Below are 23,106 nucleotides of genomic sequence, written 5' to 3' on the forward strand. Positions count from 1 at the left end.
CTGGAGAAAATGGCTGCTTTGGCAATTGGACACTATGACGTTGAAGTCCCTCCCCTCCCCAAACCCAGCCCTCCTCAGGCTCTGCCCCAAAACCTTCCACCAGTGGCGAAGAGGGACCTGGCAACCCTGCATATACCTCACAGAGCTCTCCCCTTTCCAAACTATCCTGCTGACACTCTACCCCTAAATCTGCAGGAATTTCCACACTTGAGTGCTGGCAATCTTATCCATAAGTTCTTCTGAAACTTTTTGACACTGTAATTCTTGAGGGATTTGTATTAAATCTATGGCCTTTCTTAAGTAGATTTGGGCAGGAAGATCTCAGATGATGGTGGGATATGATTACTTATCTTCATCTGAGACTTTTCTCAATCTTTCCTTGCATGAAGATATTATTCAACATTATGCAAAAATGTGATCAGTGCATTCAGTATGTTGAAGAAATCATAACATTTGTTTCATCTGAATCACATCTATTATTTTCAGTGGAAATTGAAAACCAAGTCTTTGTATTTTGGTCTTTTTTTGAAACAGCCTTAGGTTGATTTCAGAGTAGGATTTTAAAAAATATTATGAAGTATAGTAATTCACTTGTGATCCTTGTGTGACATGCTAATATTCAAATACTTGAATTGTATGGAAGTATACTCTTCTTTCAAAGCTAATCATAGTGCATAGGTCTTTACAGAATCCTACAGAAGTATATTCAGTGGGACCTACTCCCAGGGAAGTGTTCTTAGGATGTTAAGGCTAGCAAAACACATAAGAACACATTAAATTTATATAAAGTTTTTAAATATGTTGAACACAATACACAGTGGTTCTTGTAGGTTATCCGGGCTGTGTAACCGTGGTCTTGGAATTTTCTTTCCTGAAGTTTCGCCAGCAACTGTGGCAGGCATCTTCAGAGTAGTGACAGAGTAGTGAAAATTCCAAGACCATGGTTACACAGCCCGGATAACCTACAAGAACCAATGAACTCTGACCGTGAAAGCCTTCGACAATACAATACACAGTGTTTTATAAGACAATGCATTTTCCCTTTTTGTTTTCATCCTGCCATGCTAATCTTGAAAAACAACAACAAAATCAGGTTTATAGAAGTTCATTTCTGGTTGGTTCTACAACCCAAATCCTATTTCATTGTTTATTGAATGTCCCAAAGGAATAACAAAGGAATAACAACACTGTATAAAAAAAAATCAGCCACTTAAATATTAACTTGGAAATTGGAATTCATCTTTGTTTTCTATAAATGCTGCAGGTATCCCAATATTTACATTGGATTTTTCACCTCTACATACTTTCAAAATGCTATGCGGGTTTCTTCACATGTTGTTGAAATATCGGACAACAAATCTGTTTTTAATACCATTTTACAGAGAAAGCTCAAGGTCGGGAAACCATCATACTGGAAACTTGGCATGCTTTATTTGCTGATTGCACTTTTTTTTATTGATCCAACTTATATGACATCTTAAACATTTATAGAGAGATCTTTTAGTTTTTATTGCAGCAATAATCCTGCTACTGACATAAATAGATAAAATTAGATGCATCTATTCCATATTCTAGTTATCTTGCTTCTTTCAAGTAAAGAAAGTGTTTTGTGAGTTTCACAGCAGCATCCATTGCTTCATGGGGATGGGGACTGGCAATATTCTCCTGCCGTTCTTACTTGTTACCATATGGTAACAGTGGTTGTGCCCTTGCACTTGGGTCTTGCGCTAATGAGCAGGCCACAGGTTAGGGTTGCCAGGTCCTTCTTCGCCACCAGCGGGAAGTTTTGGGGGTGGAGCCTGAGGAGGGCAACAGTAGTTGGGGAAAAGTTGGGGGAATGTTACTGGAAAGGTAAATGAACTCTTTTTGCAACATTTTGCTACAGAAGATCCTGAGCACATACTAACTGCAGAACAACTATGATTAGATTCCAAAGGAAAGAAGTTATTTACAACATGTTATTTCAAACTTTCAAGCTCAGTAAATAATTTCATTGAGAAGGTATTATTACCTCATAGAAAACAACTCAATGGCTCAGCAGTTGAATTTTTAAAATTCTCATTATGCCTTTTGATGGATGTGGCAACGAGCTCTCAGTTTAATTTATTCCTGCTTTCTGCTCAGATGTGTAAAAGTACAAGAAGCTGAAATCTTTAAACTACTTGGGCTTGTATGACTTTAATGGGATGACTGGAATACATGGATTAAAATTGTGGCCACAGTATGCCATCTACTATGATAGAAATTTAGGTGGTAATCCATACCACTTAGTCAAATATCTCTACTAGGTGTAGAATTAGAGCTTGTGTCACTGCAAGTTAAGGTGACCTATTCAAACAGGCAGCCTGGTGTAGAGATTCTGTAGTGTGAGAAGAGAGTGATTATTGCTTGGGCAAGAGACAAAAAAGGCACCAAGATGGGAAAAAAGAGGGAAAGGAAACCAAGGATATATGAAAATTGAGGGTGGGGGGCATAGAAAGCATACAGGAGTACAGAAAACAGTCCTTTCTGAAGACCTGGGAGCACCAGAAAAATCACCTTTAAAAAACTCAAAACTCTAGTGAATTTAGAGGTTGCAAATGGTAGTCAGGTATTTATTTTGTGGAAACAAGAACTTGGTTTCTTGACAAATGAAAAATGGTTTTGCCTGTGTTTCTGTCACTCTGGAATAAAAGGTTTATGTTGACTAAGAAGGTCCTCTAAGAGTTTGGGCATCCTCTGTGTCAAGATGCTGCATAGAACAAAGTGAATTCCGAGAAAGGGCAGTGATTACTGTTTGAGCTCCCTTGAATATTGTTGCCCAAAGTGTGAAGTTCAGTCAAAGGGTAGGAGAGGACTGACCTGCATCTTTGAATCAGAATAGAGCTGATAAACATCCCTTGAAACTCCAGAGCTGTGCCTGGTGATAAAAAGTGATGTGGCCATGTGAAGTTTTTAACCAGTTACTTTTACTATAAACAATCAGATATCAAGCCTTAGAAGCTACTGTTAAGATGTCTTTCATGTGAACAGCCCTCAGAACACAAAGATAGCTTCTGTGATTACAAATGAACCAGGGTTATGTTAAGCAAAGCTTTTAGGAGCAAATATAGGACATATTAGAAAGCCGAAGTTTGGACAGATTAACAAATGCCCACATCTGCCGAAATACCTTTCACTGGACCTGTCTTGCCTGTTAACCTGCAGGTTGCTAAACTTTTGAGTTATACATAGCTATTCATCGGGTTATTTAATATCTTCTCTGTGATGTCCCCATATAGCTATATAATATTTTCTACTCCTGCTAAGGGAACATCTGGGCCAGCATTTACTTTCATTTCAGCACTCACCCCCATCCTAAAACGAATCTTTTCCAGTTTCCCACACATTTCATTTAATCAATTTCATGTAATCAATATTGAATGTGTGTGTAATTGCTTCCACTTGCATGATACATCTATATAGCCCCCGACGGAGTATGAGAATCTAACTCATACTCAAAGTGCCAAGAGAATGTGAGTAGTTTCTTCTCTTATTTTTGATCAGAGCAACAAATCATTATGTGGCTGAAGACAAGGATTTCAACAACTGAACAAATTCTATGCACTGCTTTATAGGATCCTAAATTTATATATGCCTTAAGTGGAAGTGTCTGGAATCAGATATTAATACTTATGGCTGAGGAAATACATTCATAGCTCTCTTGATTGGTAGTTTTTCCTATGATCCATATCAGATACCACAATTTGCCTACATATAAATTATGGCCACATTCAAACATTACAACAAACCTCTGTTTGTGATTGACACAAATGCAATGCTTGTGTGATCATGACACATCATCATCATCTTTATTATACATCAACAAACTTTTTATTAATAGCTTCATTTATAGAGACATTAAAACAAATTATAGTACTTGTGCATATTTGGTTAACAGAGTTCTTTAAGCATCCAAGATCTCAGTGACTGCATTAAAAAATAGCCACTCTTTCAGTAGTATTTACATTTTTTTCCAGCAAGAAAGAAGATAACTAGTTCTTCTGCTGACTGGAGGTTCCTTAGCCAAGAGTGGAGCAATTACTTCATCTCTGACAATTTAACAGTAACAGCACAAGGGCTACAATCTTTTATCATCCCTGGACCACGATACAGCTGATCATATGAATGGATTTGCTTGCCGCAACCCTCAAAGACTGCTGATGGCAAAACATTACAACATGGTAATGTAAAAGCTCTCTTATATTTTGGTATAGTTGAGTTTCTTACTTAGTTTGCATTGATCTCAGTGTGACATTGTTCAGGGCCGAATTGACCATGTGAACGATATCATTAAAGTAACTGTACATAGTTTGCATGGCTAAGGTTTCTTGGTTTGGAAAAAAAGGTAAAGGTAAAGGTCCTGACCCATGGGGTGACGTCACATCCCGACGTTTCCTAGGCAGACTTTGTTTACGGGGTAGCTTGCCAGTGCCTTCCCCAGTCATCTTCCCTTTACCCCCAGCAAGCTGGGTTCTCATTTTACCGACCTCGGAAGGATGGAAGGCTGAGTCAACCTTGAGCCGGCTACCTGAAACCAACTTCCATTGGGATCAAACTCAGGTCATGAGCAGGGCTTGGACTGCAGTACTGCAGCTCACCACTCTGTGCCACGGGGCTCTATTGGTTTGGAAAACCTTCAACCAAATTTCAGTTCACCGTGACATTTGAGTGCAGGTGCTTGGGCAATTTAGAATTTGCCTTCACGTACCTAAACCATACTTTCAGAATCCTGGTTTACGGGAAGAAGCAACCTTGGCCAAGCATCTGTATGTGGCTATCACAGCAGAATGCAGTTTGATCCAAGGCATTCTGTTATAGGAAGACTTTGATTGTGCTCTGTGCGTCAGGGAAGGAAACAAGCATGAAAACAGGTTGGGCTTCAGCCTGTCATGGACAGAAGTTTTGTCATGATGTCTGAATGCAGCCTATCTCTGAGTAGTAATAATGACATATACTATTACCATGTGTACTGTTGCTTTTCTTTCACTGTGAATACACATTAGGACTCTGCTGCATGCAGCAGCTCCCCTAGCCATGCACATGTGTCAAAATAAACATTTACATGTGTTTCCCAAGGGACAGTATACTTCTCTAGACAAAGATTGTTTTAGTGTCAGAAAAAATCATGTCTTCAGCTGCTGTAGCACTAGGCCAGAACAGGTTGTCTATATGCCACAGCTGAGGTAACAATTCAACAGTTCCTCTTCATTTCTTCCTCTTAGCATGCTGTTAACAAGGCAACACTTGTGGGAGTTGGCTGAATTCCCTCACTCACTCCATCCTCTTTAACCATCCTAGGCTGTGCCAGGCTACTTCCTTCAGTTCCTGGCCAAACATGTATGCTCTTCCAAGGTGTGAATATGTGCTTATCCTTGGCCTTTATCTCTTCCTTTATACTGAGAATACTTCCCTTTGTTGCTGCAGGCATGTGCCAACCTCTCTGGTCCCAAAACTCTGGTGCACGGCCACAGTCTCCCCATTATGGTGGCTGCTTGGCCAGTAGGGTTGCCAGGTCCCTCTTCGCCACTGGCAGGAGGTTTTTGGGGTGGAGCCTGAGGAGGACGGGGCTTGGGGAGGGCAGGGACTTCAATGCCATAGAATCCAATTGCCAAAGGGGCCTTTTTCTCCAGGTGAACTGATCTCTATCGGCTGGAGAACAGTTGTAATAGCAGGAGATCTCCAGCTAGTACCTGGAGGTTGAACAAAGATGCAAAATTGCAATCGTGCTGTAATAGTGCAGCTAAACCAAAAAAAAAACCCGCACTATGACCTAATTACAATATACTTAATCCTACAAGGCTGTATACAAAACATAAGGTACAATATACAATTTTAATCTGTTATATGACAAAATAAACATGAATATAAACCTATAAATGCCTATCTAACTAAGAAGCCGCAAGTGTAGTACCGTGTAACTCCCAAAGCTTCACACAGGACTGTAAAACATAGTTCAAAGACTTGAATCAAATGTAGAGATTACATGCACAATCCCCGACAATAAAACATGCTGTGTTGCAAGAGAACAGTCCCAATGCAAGCTGAAACAAGTCCAAAGGTGAGATTGTTATCCCAAGTAAACATGGGGAGAAAATCACCTCCTCTGCTCACAACGGGAGTTACACGGTACTACACTTGCAGCTTTTTAGTTAGATAGGCATTGATAGGTTTATATTCATGTTTATTCTGTCATATAACAGAGTTTAAAATTACAGCCTTGTAGGATTAAGCATATAGTACCTGGAGGTTGGCAACCCTATTGGCCAGTTCCCCCCTTGACATGGCTGAGAAGCCCACTCCAGGGGACAATGGCCCTGCCCCGATGGTTCCTCCTCCTCCTCCTGAGCATGGGGCATGGGACTGACCTTGGGGTCCTGCCAGGCTGTTCCACCACAGCATCCCCATATTTTCTGGGTTTCTTGTGGCACTACACTATTCATATCTACTACTATGCTGTACTGTTATGTCTCCTTGGAAGCTCAGCTAGGCTATAAGCATTCCTTTAGTCTTTCACAGACAATTTGGGCCTAATCAGTTATGACTGTGATATGAAGGCCTACAAAAAATGGTTCATAGCATGGATATTTCTAATTATATAGTTAATTATGTTAGTGATATAAGGAATATGCAGCTCTGGCATGGAGATACCACATGGCTGGTAGGGTTGCCAGCACTGCCTCAGCAAATTCTGGGAGACATGAAAAGCGATGCCTGGGGAGCATAGAGTTTGGGGAGGTTGTAATGTCACTTCTGGATGAATTTCACATAATCTCTATGGTGAAGATCATAGAGACAAGGGGAAATCCCTAGAGTGTTACTACGGAGGGCATTTTATACCATTTTTATTCCAGGGACTGGGGCCAAAGGAAGAGGATTACCCACTGTGGGTAGGCAAATGGCAAGGCCGATGGCTGGGTGTATCCACATAGTGAATGGTTTTTAAACTGGCCTCTGTGCAGAATGGGCGAAAACGCATGGTCGCTTTATCCTTCTTTAATCCCTGTTTAAGCCAGGATTCAGCCAGGATCGAATGCATGTGTTTCGCCTAATGTGCGTTCGATCCTGGCTAAAACAGGGATTAAAGGAGGATAAAGTGACCATGCGTTTTCGCCCAAAGTTATCATGCAGAATCACTTTCACCTCTGAATAAGGTCTCAATGTTTAAATCAGCCCTGAGCAGCATTTTTTAGGTCACTGGATAGAGCATACTCAAATCCTTGCTTTTCAGTTTACTTGGGAAAGTAAACTCTCAACTATCTTATAGATCTACTGTGAAGGTAAAATGCATTTGGAACCCTCTGGGCAGTAAAGAGTCACAAAGACGTGATAAAAATCGTAATGTGTTACATCTGTGGAACCAGAAAGCCACATTAGTAGACATCAGCCGAATAAAACTTAAATATTAAGACACTTTAAAAATGGTCTGTAAAAGTGGTAGCACATATTTTGTTGTTAAATATGTGGATTTTCTCCAAATCAAACTGAGCATACAAGGTTGCTCATAATGTTATTAGGGGAGGCTGCGTACTGTGGCAACCAATACATCCCTTCAGAATGGTATTTCATGCACTGATACTTTTTCCTGATTAGCATCAATGTATGCAAATTTTGGGATATTATCATAATTAATTTTATGTACTTGGGGCTAAAATCATGTTATCATTATTCAGTTGTTTCCCTCCAAGCCATTCAAATGTTTACTGTACTAGTTCTGTGAAGTATTGCATAAGCACAACATTTACTCCACAAATTAATCTCTGTTCTTCCACTATATTTGGTGTGCATCACTTTATTTATTGCCATGTTCCTGACTCTCAGAAACCAAACAGGAAATTAATTTACAAGAGGGTATAAAAAAGCCAATGTACCTGTCATTTGGGTATCAAAAATGATATTAAGACTCTTCTAAAAACCCAGGGGCACTGGATCTCAAAACTTTTATTTGTCAGAACCAAACAGAGATGGTTTGCCATTGCCTGTCTCTGTGTGGACTGAGAACGTTCTGAGAGAACTGTGATTGGCCCAAGGTCACTCAGCAGGCTTCATGTGAAGGACTGGGGAATTGAACCCGAATCACTACACCACACTGGTTCTCTTGAGCTTTAATTCAGGACACAATATATACACCAAAGCCTTGGGGGAAATCCTCATGTAGCACAGTTTACCACAACAGCAGAAAATGTGTCCATTTTCTCTTACTAAATCAAACATTTTAATATTTCCCATTTTGTGAGAATTATGCATATTCTAAGTGGGAATATGTTCATTTTAAAAAAGCACACAAAATTAGTAAGGAGAACTGGAAAGGGTTGTATGTAATCATACAAGAGGCTGACTTCGTTTTAGTCAAATATTCAGTTAAAGCATACTTAAAATATACCCACTCTAATAGTGGTAATATGCATTCTGAATATGTAATTACTTTTAAATTTACTTTGCTAATTGCATCTAAGACAGTCTGAGTGACCTACTGGTTTCCATCAGTGCCATCTGCTGGCTGGTTATACTTGTGCAAGTGAAGTTACCCTTTCAATTTAATTGTGTGTTTAGGTCTTCAATCCAGCATCTTCACTGAAGTCCGTTCCAGCCTTTCTACCAGACATGTAAGCAGTTGTATTGCAACAAGAAATGGAAAACCACTTCCCCAAAAGCCATTAGGAGGCAAATGTTAATCTCTGAGAAAGATAACATTCCACTAGGGTTGCCAGACTCCAGGTGAGACCTGGGGATCCCCCAGAATTACAGATCATCTGCAGACTACAGAGATCAGTTTTCCTGAAGAAAATAGATGCTTTGGAGGGTAGGCTCTATGACATTATACCCCACTGAGGTCCCTGTCCTCCTCAGGCTCCATCCCCAAATCTCCAGAAATTTCCCAACTTGGATCAGGCAACCCTTCCCACCACCACCATTTTGCTTCTACAGGTGCACCAGGCAGCAACTGCTACCTGTAGGAGGGAGGTCTGGTTTCCCTGTGCCTGGGGATGGTGGTGTTGGGGAAAGTGAGGGAACTCTGTGAAGATGTTAGAGTTGCCAGCTCCAGGTTGGGAAATAAGATTTTGGGGGTGGAGCCTGAGGGGGGCGCGGTTTGGGAAGGGAAGTGGAGGGAGTTCAATGGCGTATGTCACAGAGCTCACCTTCCAAAGCTGCCATTTTCTCCAGGTGAACTGTTCTCTGTTGCCTGGAGATCAGTTGTAATAATGGGAGATCTCTAGCCATCACATGCAGGCTGGCAACCCTAGAAGATGTGGTGCCACAGAGTTCACTTTCTGAAGCTGCCTTTTTCTTAGGGTTTCCAGGTTCCCTCTTAGTACTCTTGGCTGGAACCTCCGGGGTAAACTCAGAAGTAACAGTATCACACTGGGAGCATGTGCGTGCGGGGGATCACTCTTTCCTTCCTGCTTCTGCCCGCTGATCATCAACTGGTCAGCAGGCAGCCTGGTTGATTGGTGAGCAATTGCCCACCATAGCTGGGCATTTGGGAACCCTACTTTTTCTCCAGAGGAATTGGTCTCTCTGTAGTCTGAAGATCAATTGTAATTCTGGAAGAACTGTAGGCCAGCTTTTGTCTCAGCCAGTGTTATGGTTCATTCAGGCCTAAGATGCCGGTTGATGTTATCTAGCACTACTCTTCTTCACTATTTAAATATGCACCCTTTTCCTTCTAAGCTATTCAGAAACAGATCACAAATCTAGGCGGGGCTGTGGCTCAGTTTGTAGAGCATCTGCTTGGCATGCAGAAGGTCCCAGGTTCAATCCCTGGCATCTCCAGTTTAAAGGACCAGGAAGCAGTTAATGTGAAAGACCTATGCCTCCAGGAATAACAACTGATCTCCAGAAGACAGAGATCGAGAAAATGGCTGCTTTGGAGGGTGGACTCTATGGTATTATACTCTGCTGAAGTCCCTCCCCTCCCTTCCCCAAATCCTGCCCTCCCCAAGGCTCCACCCCACCTGTCCAGGAATTTCCCAACCCGTAGTTGGCAACCCTAGGAAGATACCATGGAGGTAATCTAGTTCAACCCACTGCTCAGTGCTGCAATATGCAGCTGCAACATCTCTGGCAAATGACTATTCAAAGCTCTGACCTTCAATATATACCAGAAATAATGAAAGATGCTTCTGGGATGCTCTAAGGCACTTCTGAAAACCACTATCCCTAGCTTATACCTGTTCGTTAGAAATCTAGTTGATAACATTTTCAATTGTTTTTTCATGTTTAATTGCTTCACTGTGCTGCTCCATTACCTATTAAAGGGAAACTGCAATGACTACATTATGAACAGTCATGTAGTAAGCAGCAGTGTCAATTAATTGTATTTGTATGACTTCTAGTTGTTATGACTCATTTTGTTGACAAATAAATTACTATGTGGAGAGGTGAACAACACTTGTGTGGAGTGTTTCATGAACTGGATTCGTGCAAAAGGATTAGAGTTGTCGGGATGTGCCTTCTACTAGTGTCCTGTCTGTCAAGCAATATGTTCCATGCCTCTGTCAGCAGCATGCTATGAAGAATGGTGTTAATGGCTGTGAATGGTGGATGACAGGATTGTTCCAGGCTAGAGCCAGGAATGCCACACGATACACCCATTTCTTTCAGCTCTGAAGTAAATTTTCAAGAATGAAAGAGCTCATAGTTCAGGGAGCTGTGAAGTGGTTAATATTTCTCTTTGACATCCCCTCCGCCAAATTCAAGCTACATAGCAAAGGGACATACATGATGACTAGATGTCTAGTTTGTTGGGAATCATCTTGTAGTCCTTAATCACCTGGGAGCTGTGGAGCAAACTTTAGCGTTTGTTATAAACAATCCTCACTCAAGTGCTTGTAATTTACTTTGCTAGAAGAACGGTAGAGGAGCCTTTGCTTTTATCTGCCTGCTGAACAGCTGGAGACAGATAAGGGTGGAGACGTTCTGGCCTAGCCAGAGAGTCTGCTTGAATTCCTTTGACTCTTACTGTTTTCCTTGCACTGCATTTACACAGACATTTTTGAGAGTTGGTGTGGCTTTTCCCACCCTGGTGTGACCCTGTGCAATATGCACACTTGGTCCCATGCCATCCTATTGTGAAGTCACAGGTCAAATACTGGAGCAGCATATTTCTCCTGCCCCCCCCAAAGACCCATAAGAAGGAACTCATTCATAATGAATCCCTGAATAATTATGAGAGGTCATTCTTATCCCACCTTTGAATCTTCATGGAGTGTACATATTCCACCCATCCATAACTTTACTTACATAAACCCATTGTTCTTTCCCCCCTTCCTCAACAGTTGGGGGGTAGGGGAAGCTGTCCTTATAACACTTATGGAATCAAATTACAGAGGCATATATATATATACCACTTGAGAAGAACAAAAAGTGCTTTGTGATTCCTGCTTTACTCTTCATAGCCATCTAAGAAACAAAAAAGCAATTTAACATTGGAGAGTAAGTTTTCCATGGGACAAGACATCTTATACATATACCGTAGCTGCCCTGGCTGAAATGACTAGCAATAAGATTCAGGATCTGATCATGCTTGTCTGTTACTAAACACAAAGCAACAGCTAGAAAGAGATGTCATTTCAATATACAATTATGCAACATAAAAATCATGATGGAAGTACAGACTGACAAAAGCTTGTGAGAACAACCTTTGAAAATGGTGTCTGAAGAGGAATGGAATACTGGAGAAGATAGAAATGGGGGGGATCTACATACCTTAAGGACTACCTTCTCCCATATAAACCCACCCATACAATCTGGTCATCTTTGGAAGGCCTACTTCGGTTACCCCTGCCATCTTAGTCTAGAAGGGTAGTGACCTAAGAAAGGGCTTTCTCAGTTAAGGCACCAAAACTTTGGAACTTTCCCCCCAGGGAGATTTGTCTGCCACTCTATTGGTTTTCCCCCCCCCGGCAGGTTAATACTTTTTTGTTTCTTCTGACATAGCCTCAACAACAGCTCTTTCTGTGTGTGCGCACGCCATTCAGTCACGGCTGATTTATGGCAACCCCAGCAAGGGGCTTCCAAGGCTAGAGACATTCAGAGGTGGCTTGCAGTTGCCTGCCTCTGCGTGGGCTGAGACTTCTGAGAGAACTGTGACCTGGCCAAAGTCATCCAGCAGGCTTCATGTGGAAGAGCGGGGAATCGTTCTCCAGATTAGAATCCACTGTTACCCAGTACACCATGCTGGCTCTTCCCAACAACAGTCTCTGGCTCTCCTTATGGTGTGGTTTAAGTGCTTCTAATTGAATTATTTTATCATTATAAATAATTATAATGATAAATTGCTCGATTTTTAAAATTTTTGTTTTAGGTAGAAAGGTGGCACAAAAATTATTATTAATGTATTTCATTTATATTCTACCTTTCTCCTCAATGAGGACCCAAAGTGGCTTGCAACTCTGAGATAGGTTACACTAAGTGTGTGTGACTGGACCAAGGTCACCCAGCAAGCTTCTACAGAAGAGTGGGATTCAAACCTGGTTCTCCCAGTTCCTAATCTGACACCCTAACCACTACACCACACTGGTGCAGAATGCACAAAAGAGGCAAGGGATGAGTATTTTTTATTTACTATATTAACAGTCCAATATTCTGACTGATACTCAAGACAATTACACAGTGTAAGACGATGCAATCAACAGGATAAGACCTCCAAAAACAATATGCTAGGATCACAGAAATCTGAAACAAGCAAAGAATATTAGAAATGATACAAAATGCTTTAAATAAAATAAAAATAAAGTGTCTGGAAGATGTTCCCTGAGCAGGTAAATAATTCAGGGTCCCTCCTGAAATCATAATTAAGCAATTTCCCAGTGACAAAACGTGAAAATATATGGAAGATCAGTGCTACAGATATTTTTTTCTGCCTCTGATAGACATGTTTTACCTTAGTATTAGTGTTCGTATGTAAAGAAATAACTGTAGATCAAGATTATAATATTTTTGGCAATTATCAGCTTTATTGTATAACAAGTATAATTGCGAGAGAAAGACTATATATTCTGAATAGCAAAGATTAATTCATTGCAAGTTGTCAATGGAATATTACGGTTTGATGATGTTGATGGGACTCGGTCCAGACATGGGCCCACTCCCCCTTTCCCTACTTTTTCTTTCTGTATCCTATATAAAATTTTAATTTAAAAAAAAGATTTTTTCTGCCTCTGTACACATTCACACAGTGATTTGGATACAATTTTAATATGCTTAATACTGCCAGGTATAGAATAAAAACCTTTATCATATAGGCACAGTGCCTGATATAGGGTTTTATAATCTGTGAGTTCCCTGTTCTGAGGCCAGAATAACCATGAAAGCTTGGAGAAACTGATGTTCCAACCATTATTTTCTGTAGTATTGTTACACACTTGGATGCTCCCTACTTCTTCCCGGCTACCAAATATACTGACTATGTGTCATCAAAACGTCAGTAAGTGCAGTGATGAACAATGCCATACAGACCACATGCAGTACATGAGGAATAAATGCAAGTTTGATTGTGCAATGACCATTAAGGAAAACTCTCAAGGGGAAGTTCCAAAACCATGATGTCATTTGCCCCTTGTCATTGCTCTCTTGTTGCCACAGGTGCATTCATAGCCTGCAACCACAGATTCTTCCTAACCCCAGTCAGAGCCCAATGATCTTGGGTGGGGAAGCAGGTGCCAGAAAGTCTGCTTCCCTGTAACAATGCAGGATGTCCCAATATTATGTGCTTTATCTACAGTAAGTAGTCTACTGGGCAAATTTCTAGAGAGAAGAAATGAAGATGACATTGATGTGCCTGGTTGTTGTCTTTAGGAAAATAACTGCTACCTTGAGGTAAATCTCAAACAAGCAATCCCATGACAGACCAATACAGACAAGAAAGAGTTCTAACGGGCAGGTATCTTGCTTGCAAAAATGCCCTCAGCATACCACACCATTTGCAACATGTATACTCATAAGAAAAGGAGATGTGGGATGTATTTCAAGTAAACTGCAAATGAGAAAATCTACTGTTTCAGTACTGACAATCCAAAGCCATCCCCCTATTTGCTTTTGGAAGGACTGTTTACAGCAAACACTGAATTTCACAGCATGATGGTAGTGCATTTTATACATCACTCAGTCAATGATGGCAAATCACAGCACACAAACATCGGTAGCCAAACGTTTCTCATTTGCCATTATGGGCAGTTTTGGAGTAAATTGATTCATAGGGTCGCCATGAGTCAGAAATGACTTGAGGGCACGTCTCACACACACACACACACACACACACACACACACACACACACACACACACACACACACACACACACACACACAGGAGTCATTTAGAAAGAGATGGGAAAGATCCAAGAAATGTCTGTGACATTTCCTCCCCCCATTCCTGCTATCTCAGACCATCAAGTCTTTATTTAGCCTCATTTCAATCCATTATTGCCTTGATAACATCCAAACCTGATTACAGCAATACGGTCAACATGGGACTTCCTTTCATTTGAAAGCTATTTCAAATTGGTTCAAATTGTTTCTGTGGTCAATTTGAACCATTTTATTCATTTGCCTATTTTTCAAGAATGAATCAAATTTATTGCAGGGCCCATGGGTACAATTGCACAAATCCAATATTTATTAATTAGTTTTTTAAAAGAGCTACACAATAGGAGATGGAAGGATCTATCTCTAAGAAGCTCAAAGCAAAATAACATTTAAATGGAAACTAGAGAGCAAGACCAGGATGCCAAGTTTTTGATATATGAATTGAATGTGTGCATGACAACCTGGACATGTGTATCTACCTGCCAGGCACTTAGTCATATGCCTCATTTATGCCTAATATGCACAATAGTAATATGCCTCAGTTAGCAAACTTTCCTTCCTTCCTGTTAGCTTGAGAAGTGTTAACAATTTAATGAATAAAGAGCACAACTTATAAATATATAGTATTCGCTTTAAAAATTATCATTTCAGAATATATACTAGTATTTACTGCTTACACTATTTAAGCCATAGAGCATAAAAGATTTTTCTTCCATTGGAAGAGAATACTTAAAAAATAACAAAGAACTGCTTAAATCATATTCAAACAGAAATAATTAACATTCACGCAACACAGCACTATTCACTAACAAGAAGGCAACTAACACTGGCTCCGTTCACACTAATACTTTACCAATACTTTAACCTGGGACTACTCTTTGAAACAGCCCTTAACGCTGTAAAGCTTGTTCTTCCCAAAGCATAACTTTACTTCTAACAATTCCAAGATCTTATATTTATCCTGAGTCTCAGTAAGGCATACTACATAGGAAGTAAATAGGAAGTATTTCTGAGTATTCCAGAAGAACTGGTGTTAAAGAGTCACCGAGTGATACTAAGGTCCAGAATAACTATAACTGCTGTCCTGCTGAACCAGTATATCCTTTTCAAAGGCAACAACTTCCACACTCCCCAGTTGCATGTCTTCTACCAGCATGACAGGACATGCTGAGGAACCAAAACTGTTATCAAAACTGTCATCACTATCTACAGCTTTTGTTTCTTCTTCCAATCTTGTATTTAGATGGGATATATGAATACATCAGAAGTGAGGTAGTTAATGCTAAATGTGCTGCAAGATTAAAATTAGAAGCTTAAAAAATATGCATTGTAATTTTTAGAACCCAAAAAATATCCTGTTAAACAGGTAACTATGTGGAGGTTGATTTTTTTTAACCATCTCCAGTCTTCCTGCTTTAAAAAAACACAAGTTTCAACATAAGGTAAATCACTGTAAGAGTCCCAGTCTTAATAAGCAGAGTCTTTCACAGTTGATAGAAGAGCTTGGTGCAAAAGAATGTGAAGAAGCAGCCCACTAGGATCAGAAAAAAACACATTGTTTGCTGTAATCCTAGGCAATTTGAACGTAAAGGAATAAATTCCTCTTCCTCTGTTACAGCTGAGAAAAGAAAGAAAGAAAGAATTGCTATCACCATACAAATAATTTCAACAGATTTTCCCATTTCCTCCTGGCAGGTACTTAAGTTAAAGCTATCATCTGTAGAAGCCAATCACAGATTCTATTATTTGAGGAGAGATGCAAATAGAGGCCACTGAGGACCCTTTGAGGAACAACTGATAGCAACTTATCAGCTCTTGCAGGCATTAATCACAGATTAATCAAAAGTAAATAAAACCACTGGCAAAGGTGTTAGCCAATAGCCTGCCTATACACTCTTAACCCTTTCTCCGATGGAAAAAAGTAGACAGAAGAGATTTAATACTTCAAATCTGAACTCATTTAGGTGGATCACATATTTGAAAGTTAGTTTACTCGTAAGTAAGTAGTTTAGAGTCACATCCTAATTCTAATACATTTAGTGGAAACAAACGTTTCACTAAAACTAGGGGGATTTCCTTTCAAATATATACACATATGGGGCCAGACCATAGACCACAATCCAAATATTCTGGAGTAATTCCTTTGACTATAATAGAGTATAGAGGAGAAAGACATTGTTAACTGCTTTTTAGAAGAATAGCTCTTTCTTTGTCAGGCAGATTCAGAGATCATTGTGGGTGTGGGGGGAGGTGAGCACTAGCCAAGCTAGGAAGGTTTTGTACTTGTATGAATTTACCCAGTGAGCCACATGCCTTGTGAAACTGCCCTCATCCATTTGGCCAGAGCTTGTGTGGATTAATGTTGCTTACTTGAAATGAAATTTGATCATGCAGACAGAAGTCACAGGCACTAACAATCAGTGTGGTGCAGTGGCTAGAGAACTGGACTATGATCTGGGAGATCCAGGTTCAAATCCTCACCCTACTATGTAAGCTTGATGGGGTGACCTTGGGCTCTCAGCCTAACTTGCTTTGCAGGGTTATTGTGAAGATAAAACGGAAAAGGGAAGAACACTGAAATCCCCTTTGGGTCCCCACCGGGGAGAAAAGTAGGGTACAAATAAAGTAAATAAATATATGATCAAGTATGGTGTAAGGGTAGGTCAGCCACATTCAAATCCTGACTTAGCCATAAAGGTCAATTAGGAGCCCTGAACCAGTTACTCACTCTCAGCCTAAACTGCCTCACAGGGTTGCTGTGGAAATAAAAAGTGAAGGAGACTAATATGTATATACTACTGGGCTCTTGGAGGAAAGGTGGAATAAAAACATATATATTCATTCACAAAATAATTCCAGGCTGCTTAAAGAATACTGATTTTCTCATAGTTGTACACACTTGCTCCAATAGTGAAACTTCTTTTCTTTGCCCATTAATTTTCTGTAACTAGCATGACAACAAGATTCTAGTTTCAGGGGGTATGTTGGTCTGCAGTAAAACAGCTAGATTTAAGCCCAGTAGTACCTTAGAGACCACCAAGATTTTGGGGGTATGAGCTTTTTCAAGAGTCAAAGGTCTGGTATCTGACAGAGGGAACGTTTACTCTTGAAAGCTCATACCTCAAAAATCTTGGCGGTTTCGAAGATGCTACTGGACTTGACTCTAATAAAGATTCTATTTATCTCCCTCTCCCCCCATTTCTATGTCTTTAACAGTTGTATGATGACATGTGAAGTTCTTCCAGGAGATGATTTCTGCATATTACAATTTGGCTTTTAAAGCCATAGGAGAACAGAAGCGCAGACCTAAATTGCAAAGGCAGATTTGAGATATCACTGTGTCCGCACACTTGTACTGCTCAACAGTTAGTCCCTGCATAGACCCAGCAGAGAATAATTCCTGCTGGGTTTCTGGCCTCAGGGCTGATGCATGAGAGACAGTAGCAAAAATTACTCAACTAAGCACAAGTTTTACATATAAATAGAAGCAGAGCAGGAGGACAGCTAGTTCCTTGTTGAGCCCAATTGCCCAAAGAAGGACTTCAATTTGATAAAGTAATTTAAATAACAGATACTCATCACTGCCTGGTTTTCATAGATAGGCCAGAAGGGGCCATTATGATAATATAATCTACATGACTCAGGCCAGAATTCCACAGCTATTCCTGGTATTTCCTGTGGTTTCTCCACACTTCTGCTTTCTCAGAGGTTTCAGTCATTCCTCTCGTTCGAGAGTATTAAGCCTGAAATCTCAACAACACCTCAGTGGTGTTTGGTTTGAGGAGCTTGGCTATGGAAGTCCTTTTTATCCCCTCATCATTTCTATCTCCTTTTCACTTACAGTCTTAGACCACAAGCTGTTCCTAAACAGGTACTAGCACAATGCTTCACAGTAGCTTACACTCTTTTCATGATATTGTGGGTTAGCAGACGGATCCTAAACCCATGTACTTGGATTCTATATGTATGTGACCAAATTTTTGACAACTGCTTTAGGATTGAATAGCATGCGATATCTAGACTGGATCCACACCCTATTAGACATTTCCCTATTTTGTGTCAGACACACTTTTAATTGACTACTTGTTTTTAGATTTTCAACTGGAGGTTGCCATTGCCCCTTTAAAGAAGGCCGAAGGTGTAACATGCTAGCTTTACCCAGCACTACATATCTACCTAGCATTCTACAGAGCATGCACAGAAGGAGCCTGAAGATCGAGGTCCGAAATCTCCCCTTCTCCCCCTTGTTAACATCTCACCTAATGAAGACATCTGGAGAACTCAAAAGCTTGTAGACTGTTTTGTGTTATTTTGGTTAGTCCTAAAAAAAGTTACTACATGGCTACCTTCCACCTCTATTTATAGTTGATTTCCCAAGAACCTTCCTCCTTACCGCAGTTTTGTGTTTGTCCAGCTAGACAGTGCAGAACACCATAACCACATCGACACAGCTGGCAGCCTTTTTGTATCCACTCACCATGTGCGAATGGGCCACAGTTGCTGTCAATGACAAATCAGAAGATTCAACATTTTGTTATATTGCATTAGCCCTCCCAGCTACCTTAGAAACTCATACTTTCTAGCCTGCTTTCATACCTCTTCCGTTCATCCCATTCACAGTTTCTGCCAATGAAGTGTTTGGGGCACGCACAAAAGCTGCCCAGGATACAAGTCCCTCCATTTTGACAGCAGTGCCGGTTAAGCGTTTTGCCTGAAAGTGAATATTCCACAGTTTACCAAGAAACAGACCTCTCTTTGAACCTACTTTCTCACCCACTTCCTTGGGTCTCCCTAGCTGCCAAAGGATCTTACAGAGATCGAATTTTATTGTCTTTAAGGGAACAATAAAATTAGCTGCCTGTTAAAACTGTTTGTTCAGTTAAGCCCAGTTTGTTTAGATAAGGATTAGAAGCAAACTACTAGGGATTACTGAATGGCCCAGCAGCAACAACTGACATGTTGTGTGTGTACGCGCGTGCACAGTTACCTGCATACATTGCTTGGGCAAAAGCAGATCTCCCTCAGCATGCAAAAATAAATAAGCTTTAAAAAAAGATTTGCCACTGTATTTTCCTTTATTTCACTATGACACAGATTTACCAAAAATAATGGAAATCAGACTTGAGCTGAATTGCTAAACATTTGGAAATTGTGAAGCAAAGAATTGACACTGGTTCGACAACTTACACTTGTTTACAGCCAGTTTTATGCCAGTGCAAAATTAATGTACACATTATCTGGCTGAAAACAATTTATGCTTGGGTTTTCAGAAGAGTTAAATGGAACATGTGCCTTATTTGTCAGGCTCACATGTACACTTTACCCTGCATAGCAAAGACAATTTTGAGCCATCTTTGGAGCTCATAGACATTTTAATCCCGATATGGAAACACAACATGGAGATTCCAGCATTTCCCAGGCATAACTAAGAATAGGATCCTAGATCCAGCGTAGTGTAGTGGTTAAGAACGGTGGTTTGGAGCGGTGGAGTCTGATCTGGAGAACCGGGTTTGATTCCCCACTCCTCCACATGAGCGGTGGAGGCTAATCTGGTGAACTGGATTTGTTTCCCCACTCCTACACACAAAGCCAGCTGGGTGACCTTGGGCAAGTCATTCTCTTTCAGCCTCACCTACCTCACAGGGTGTCTGTTGTGGGGAGGGGAAGGGAAGGTGATTGGAAGCCGGTTTGATTCTCCCTTAAGTGGCAGAGAAAGTCGGCATATAAAAACCAACTCTTCTTCTAGATTACTGTCAGGTCACATCCCTGGACAGAGTTCAAGTAAAGTTCCATCTCTTTTCCCTATGCATGTGGCTATTTTGATCCTACCCTTCTTCTGAGGGCTACTCCATTTTATCTTCACAACAACCCTATAAAGTAGATTAGGCTGAAAGAATGTGTAAGTATCCCAAGGTCACCTAGCAAGTTTTGGAACTGAGTGGGGATTTGAATTCAGGCCACCCCAGTTCTAGCAATTGCCTAATTACCCACTTTCTAAATGATTACTCCTTACATAAAATTTCCCTATGAAGGTACACGCATGAGCTCTGAATGTTATGTCTTAAGTGACCCTATGGCAATCCTAACCATACTATAAATAGGCCCAATAGAACTGAATGAGGTTTTCATCTAAGAACTCATGCTCAGGATCACCCTAAAATAATACTTTATGCACATGGACTCGAGAGTTAGTTCTAAATTCAGTGGGATTTACTCCCAAATTAGAGTGCATAGGATTGTAGCCTAACAGAGTAATCTTCAATATTTATTTCCCCCAGAGTTCAGTGGGACTGACTTCCAAATAACTGTGCCTCATAGGGTTGCCATCCTCCAGGTGGGACCTGGAGTCTTCCCAGAATTACAAATATGCTCCAGACTACCCTGGAGGAATTGGCAGCATCAGAGGGTAGACTGTACGGAATCACATCCCCACTGAGCTCCCTTCTCCTCCCCAGGCTCTGCACCCAAATCTCCAAGAATTTCCTAAGAATTTTTTGGAGATTATAGTTTGTGTGTTAAAGGAAAGCCTTTTAACCAAACTTTAATCCCACCTGCCCACATCTAAGAATTCCTTTTGGGAACAAGGGAGCCAACGTGGGCCTCAAATAGTTCTGCCTGGAAGGGCTAAACACACAGAACATTTTGTTCATTGTATTTTTATCCCACCATTCCTCTAAGTGATTATCCTCCACTTAACTCTTACAATGACCCTGTAAGGTTGTTTAACATGAGAATGGCCAGCCCAAGATCATTGATCCAGTGAATTTTCATGGCAGGTGGAGATCTGAACCAGGGTCTCCCCAGGGTGAAGTTAGCCTTTCCCTTTAAGTGAAGGGAGAAGCCTGATGGATAAGTACAACTTCTCAGAGGGCTGGGTTGCTGCATGGAGTCCAGTTCTGTTAAAATGAATGACCCCCACCCCAGTCTTGGTTTCATTAAGGTATTGATTGTACCTTGAGATACAGTTGTCCTGAACTTTTACTGTTGTACTTAGTTCAGGAATTTCACATTGCCTGGCACAGCAAGCAAGGGTCCAGTGAACAAGTACCAACAATGAGGTCTAGAAATATATTAGATAATTAGTTTCTACAGTGGGAGGTTACAGCAGATGGCTGTGCATTAGACATGAATCAGTCAGTATAGAATGTAACAAGGTTGTGGTCTTACGCACATTCGCTTAGGAGTGAGCTTCATTAAGCATAGTGGGATTTAGTTCTGAGAAAACACCCGTAGTTTCTTTGCTGCATGGCTGTAATCCTAATCTCATTTACAAGAAAGTAAGTGCCTTTGAATTCAGTAGTAGTTACTTATGAGCAAAGAGATTTAGGATCAAACTGTAATTCATCTTTTGAGCTTCTAGCAGCGCTTGCTTTAAAGGGATTCTGGAGATAGCTGCTCAGCAGTGAATGTCATTAGGGAGGAATGAAGAATATTTGGAGGCAACTTGTATGTAAACTCCATAAAACCTCCTATTTCAGCTTCAGAAAAGATATGTAAGAGCAGGGCACAAGGGTATGGTTGCTAACAGGCCAGGAGACAACAAATTAAACAGAGGCTTCATGGGTGGAAGTTTTTCATGACATGGAGGCAAACAACATTCCACTAAACGTATAATAAAGGGACAGGGCATTTCCCCTCCAAGTAGTTAGCAATCCTAAAAAAGGTCTGTTATACTCAGATATGGTAATTGGCCCCAAGGCCACCCAGCCATGCCACAGGAGATATTTGAATCCAGATTCCCCTTGGTTAAGTCCAGCACTGAGTGTATTTTACCCACTATGCAACACTGCCTCTAAAGCGATAAACGTGTAAAATGGGCCTCAGCTACCCACCAGTTAAAACTTCTTTGAAAACTAGTTACTGTCACTTATTTATGTCTATATTTAATGGCACCCTTTCTCCTAGGAGTTCAGGTGGTATGCATGGCGCTCCCTACAACAACCCTCTGAGGTAGGTCAGGCTGAAACAGAGTGACTGACCCAGTTCACCCAGCAAGCTTCTTGGCAGAGTATGGATTTAAACACATCCTAGTCTAGCACTCCAACTGCTACACTACACTGGTTACAAACAATCCACAATTGCAGAGGACTGAGAACTCCCTGTAAATAATGAAGATGATTACGGCTGCAATACTAAAAAGACTTACTAGGGAGTAAGTGGAATTTACTTCTGAGTGTACATGTGAAGTATTACACTGTATGTTTGCCTAAAGATGGAAATAGTAACAGAAATACTTACTTTCTGTAAGTCCCGTAAAAGGAACCCTTGGCCTGGAGTTCTGTTGCTTTCTGCTCTGGTAGTTCTGATTCATACTGTGCAAGGTATTTAATGTTGTGGCTTGATCTTTGATGTGATGCTTCTCAGCTGCAGCATCAGCACTTTCTCCACTATCATGATGGTGTTCTTTTTCTTTATAGCCTTGTCCAGTACAGAATAAAATAAAGAACCATGTTTTTTTAAACGTATATAAACAAACACAGATCTATATATCCATACCTTAATTTGTGTTGAGACTCACAAATGGCAGCAGAAAGAAGCAAGAAGAGTTCCTCACCTTTTCCAAAGTGAATACTCTGCAAGGCCAGCATCCAAATTAAAACAAACCTACAAATGCAAAGCAAGAGAAACTTAGAAAAGGACAATAGAAAGAAAAGCCTATTACATAAAGAACCCAATGTAGGGAGAAGTACAACCTCTAATCATGCCTACTAGAAAGTAAATCACATTGAACTCACCAAGACCTATGTTAGAGATAAACAAGCTTTGGATCACAAAAATGTG

At 40.6% G+C, this 23,106-nt stretch overlaps 1 protein-coding gene across 1 annotated transcript; it reads right to left on the reverse strand.

The window, feature by feature from the left end:
* Positions 1-15,771: 15,771 nt before the first annotated feature.
* On the reverse strand, positions 15,772-22,926 carry LOC130476882 (cryptic protein-like). Its single transcript, XM_056848887.1, has 5 exons — positions 22,880-22,926; positions 22,564-22,743; positions 18,922-19,036; positions 18,719-18,825; positions 15,772-15,943 (listed from the first exon to the last, which is right to left on the reverse strand). Exons 1-5 carry the CDS (start codon positions 22,911-22,913, stop codon positions 15,810-15,812), a joined length of 570 nt encoding a protein of 189 aa, XP_056704865.1. The 5' UTR covers positions 22,914-22,926; the 3' UTR covers positions 15,772-15,809.
* Between the last annotated feature and the right edge of the window lie 180 nt (positions 22,927-23,106).

Source organism: Euleptes europaea, chromosome 4, assembly GCF_029931775.1.
Source record: "Euleptes europaea isolate rEulEur1 chromosome 4, rEulEur1.hap1, whole genome shotgun sequence".
Lineage (NCBI taxonomy): Eukaryota > Metazoa > Chordata > Lepidosauria > Squamata > Sphaerodactylidae > Euleptes > Euleptes europaea.

Bases quoted from the DNA above. Each gene is read 5' to 3' on its own strand.
- LOC130476882 (XM_056848887.1), bottom strand. From the start codon at position 22,913: ATGCTGGCCTTGCAGAGTATTCACTTTGGAAAAG. The intron at 22,744-22,879 runs GTGAGGAACTCT...GTACTGGACAAG, and splicing joins GAGTATTCACTTTGGAAAAG to GCTATAAAGAAAAAGAACAC. The intron at 18,826-18,921 runs GTATGAAAGCAG...TGTCATTGACAG, and splicing joins GAATGGGATGAACGGAAGAG to CAACTGTGGCCCATTCGCAC.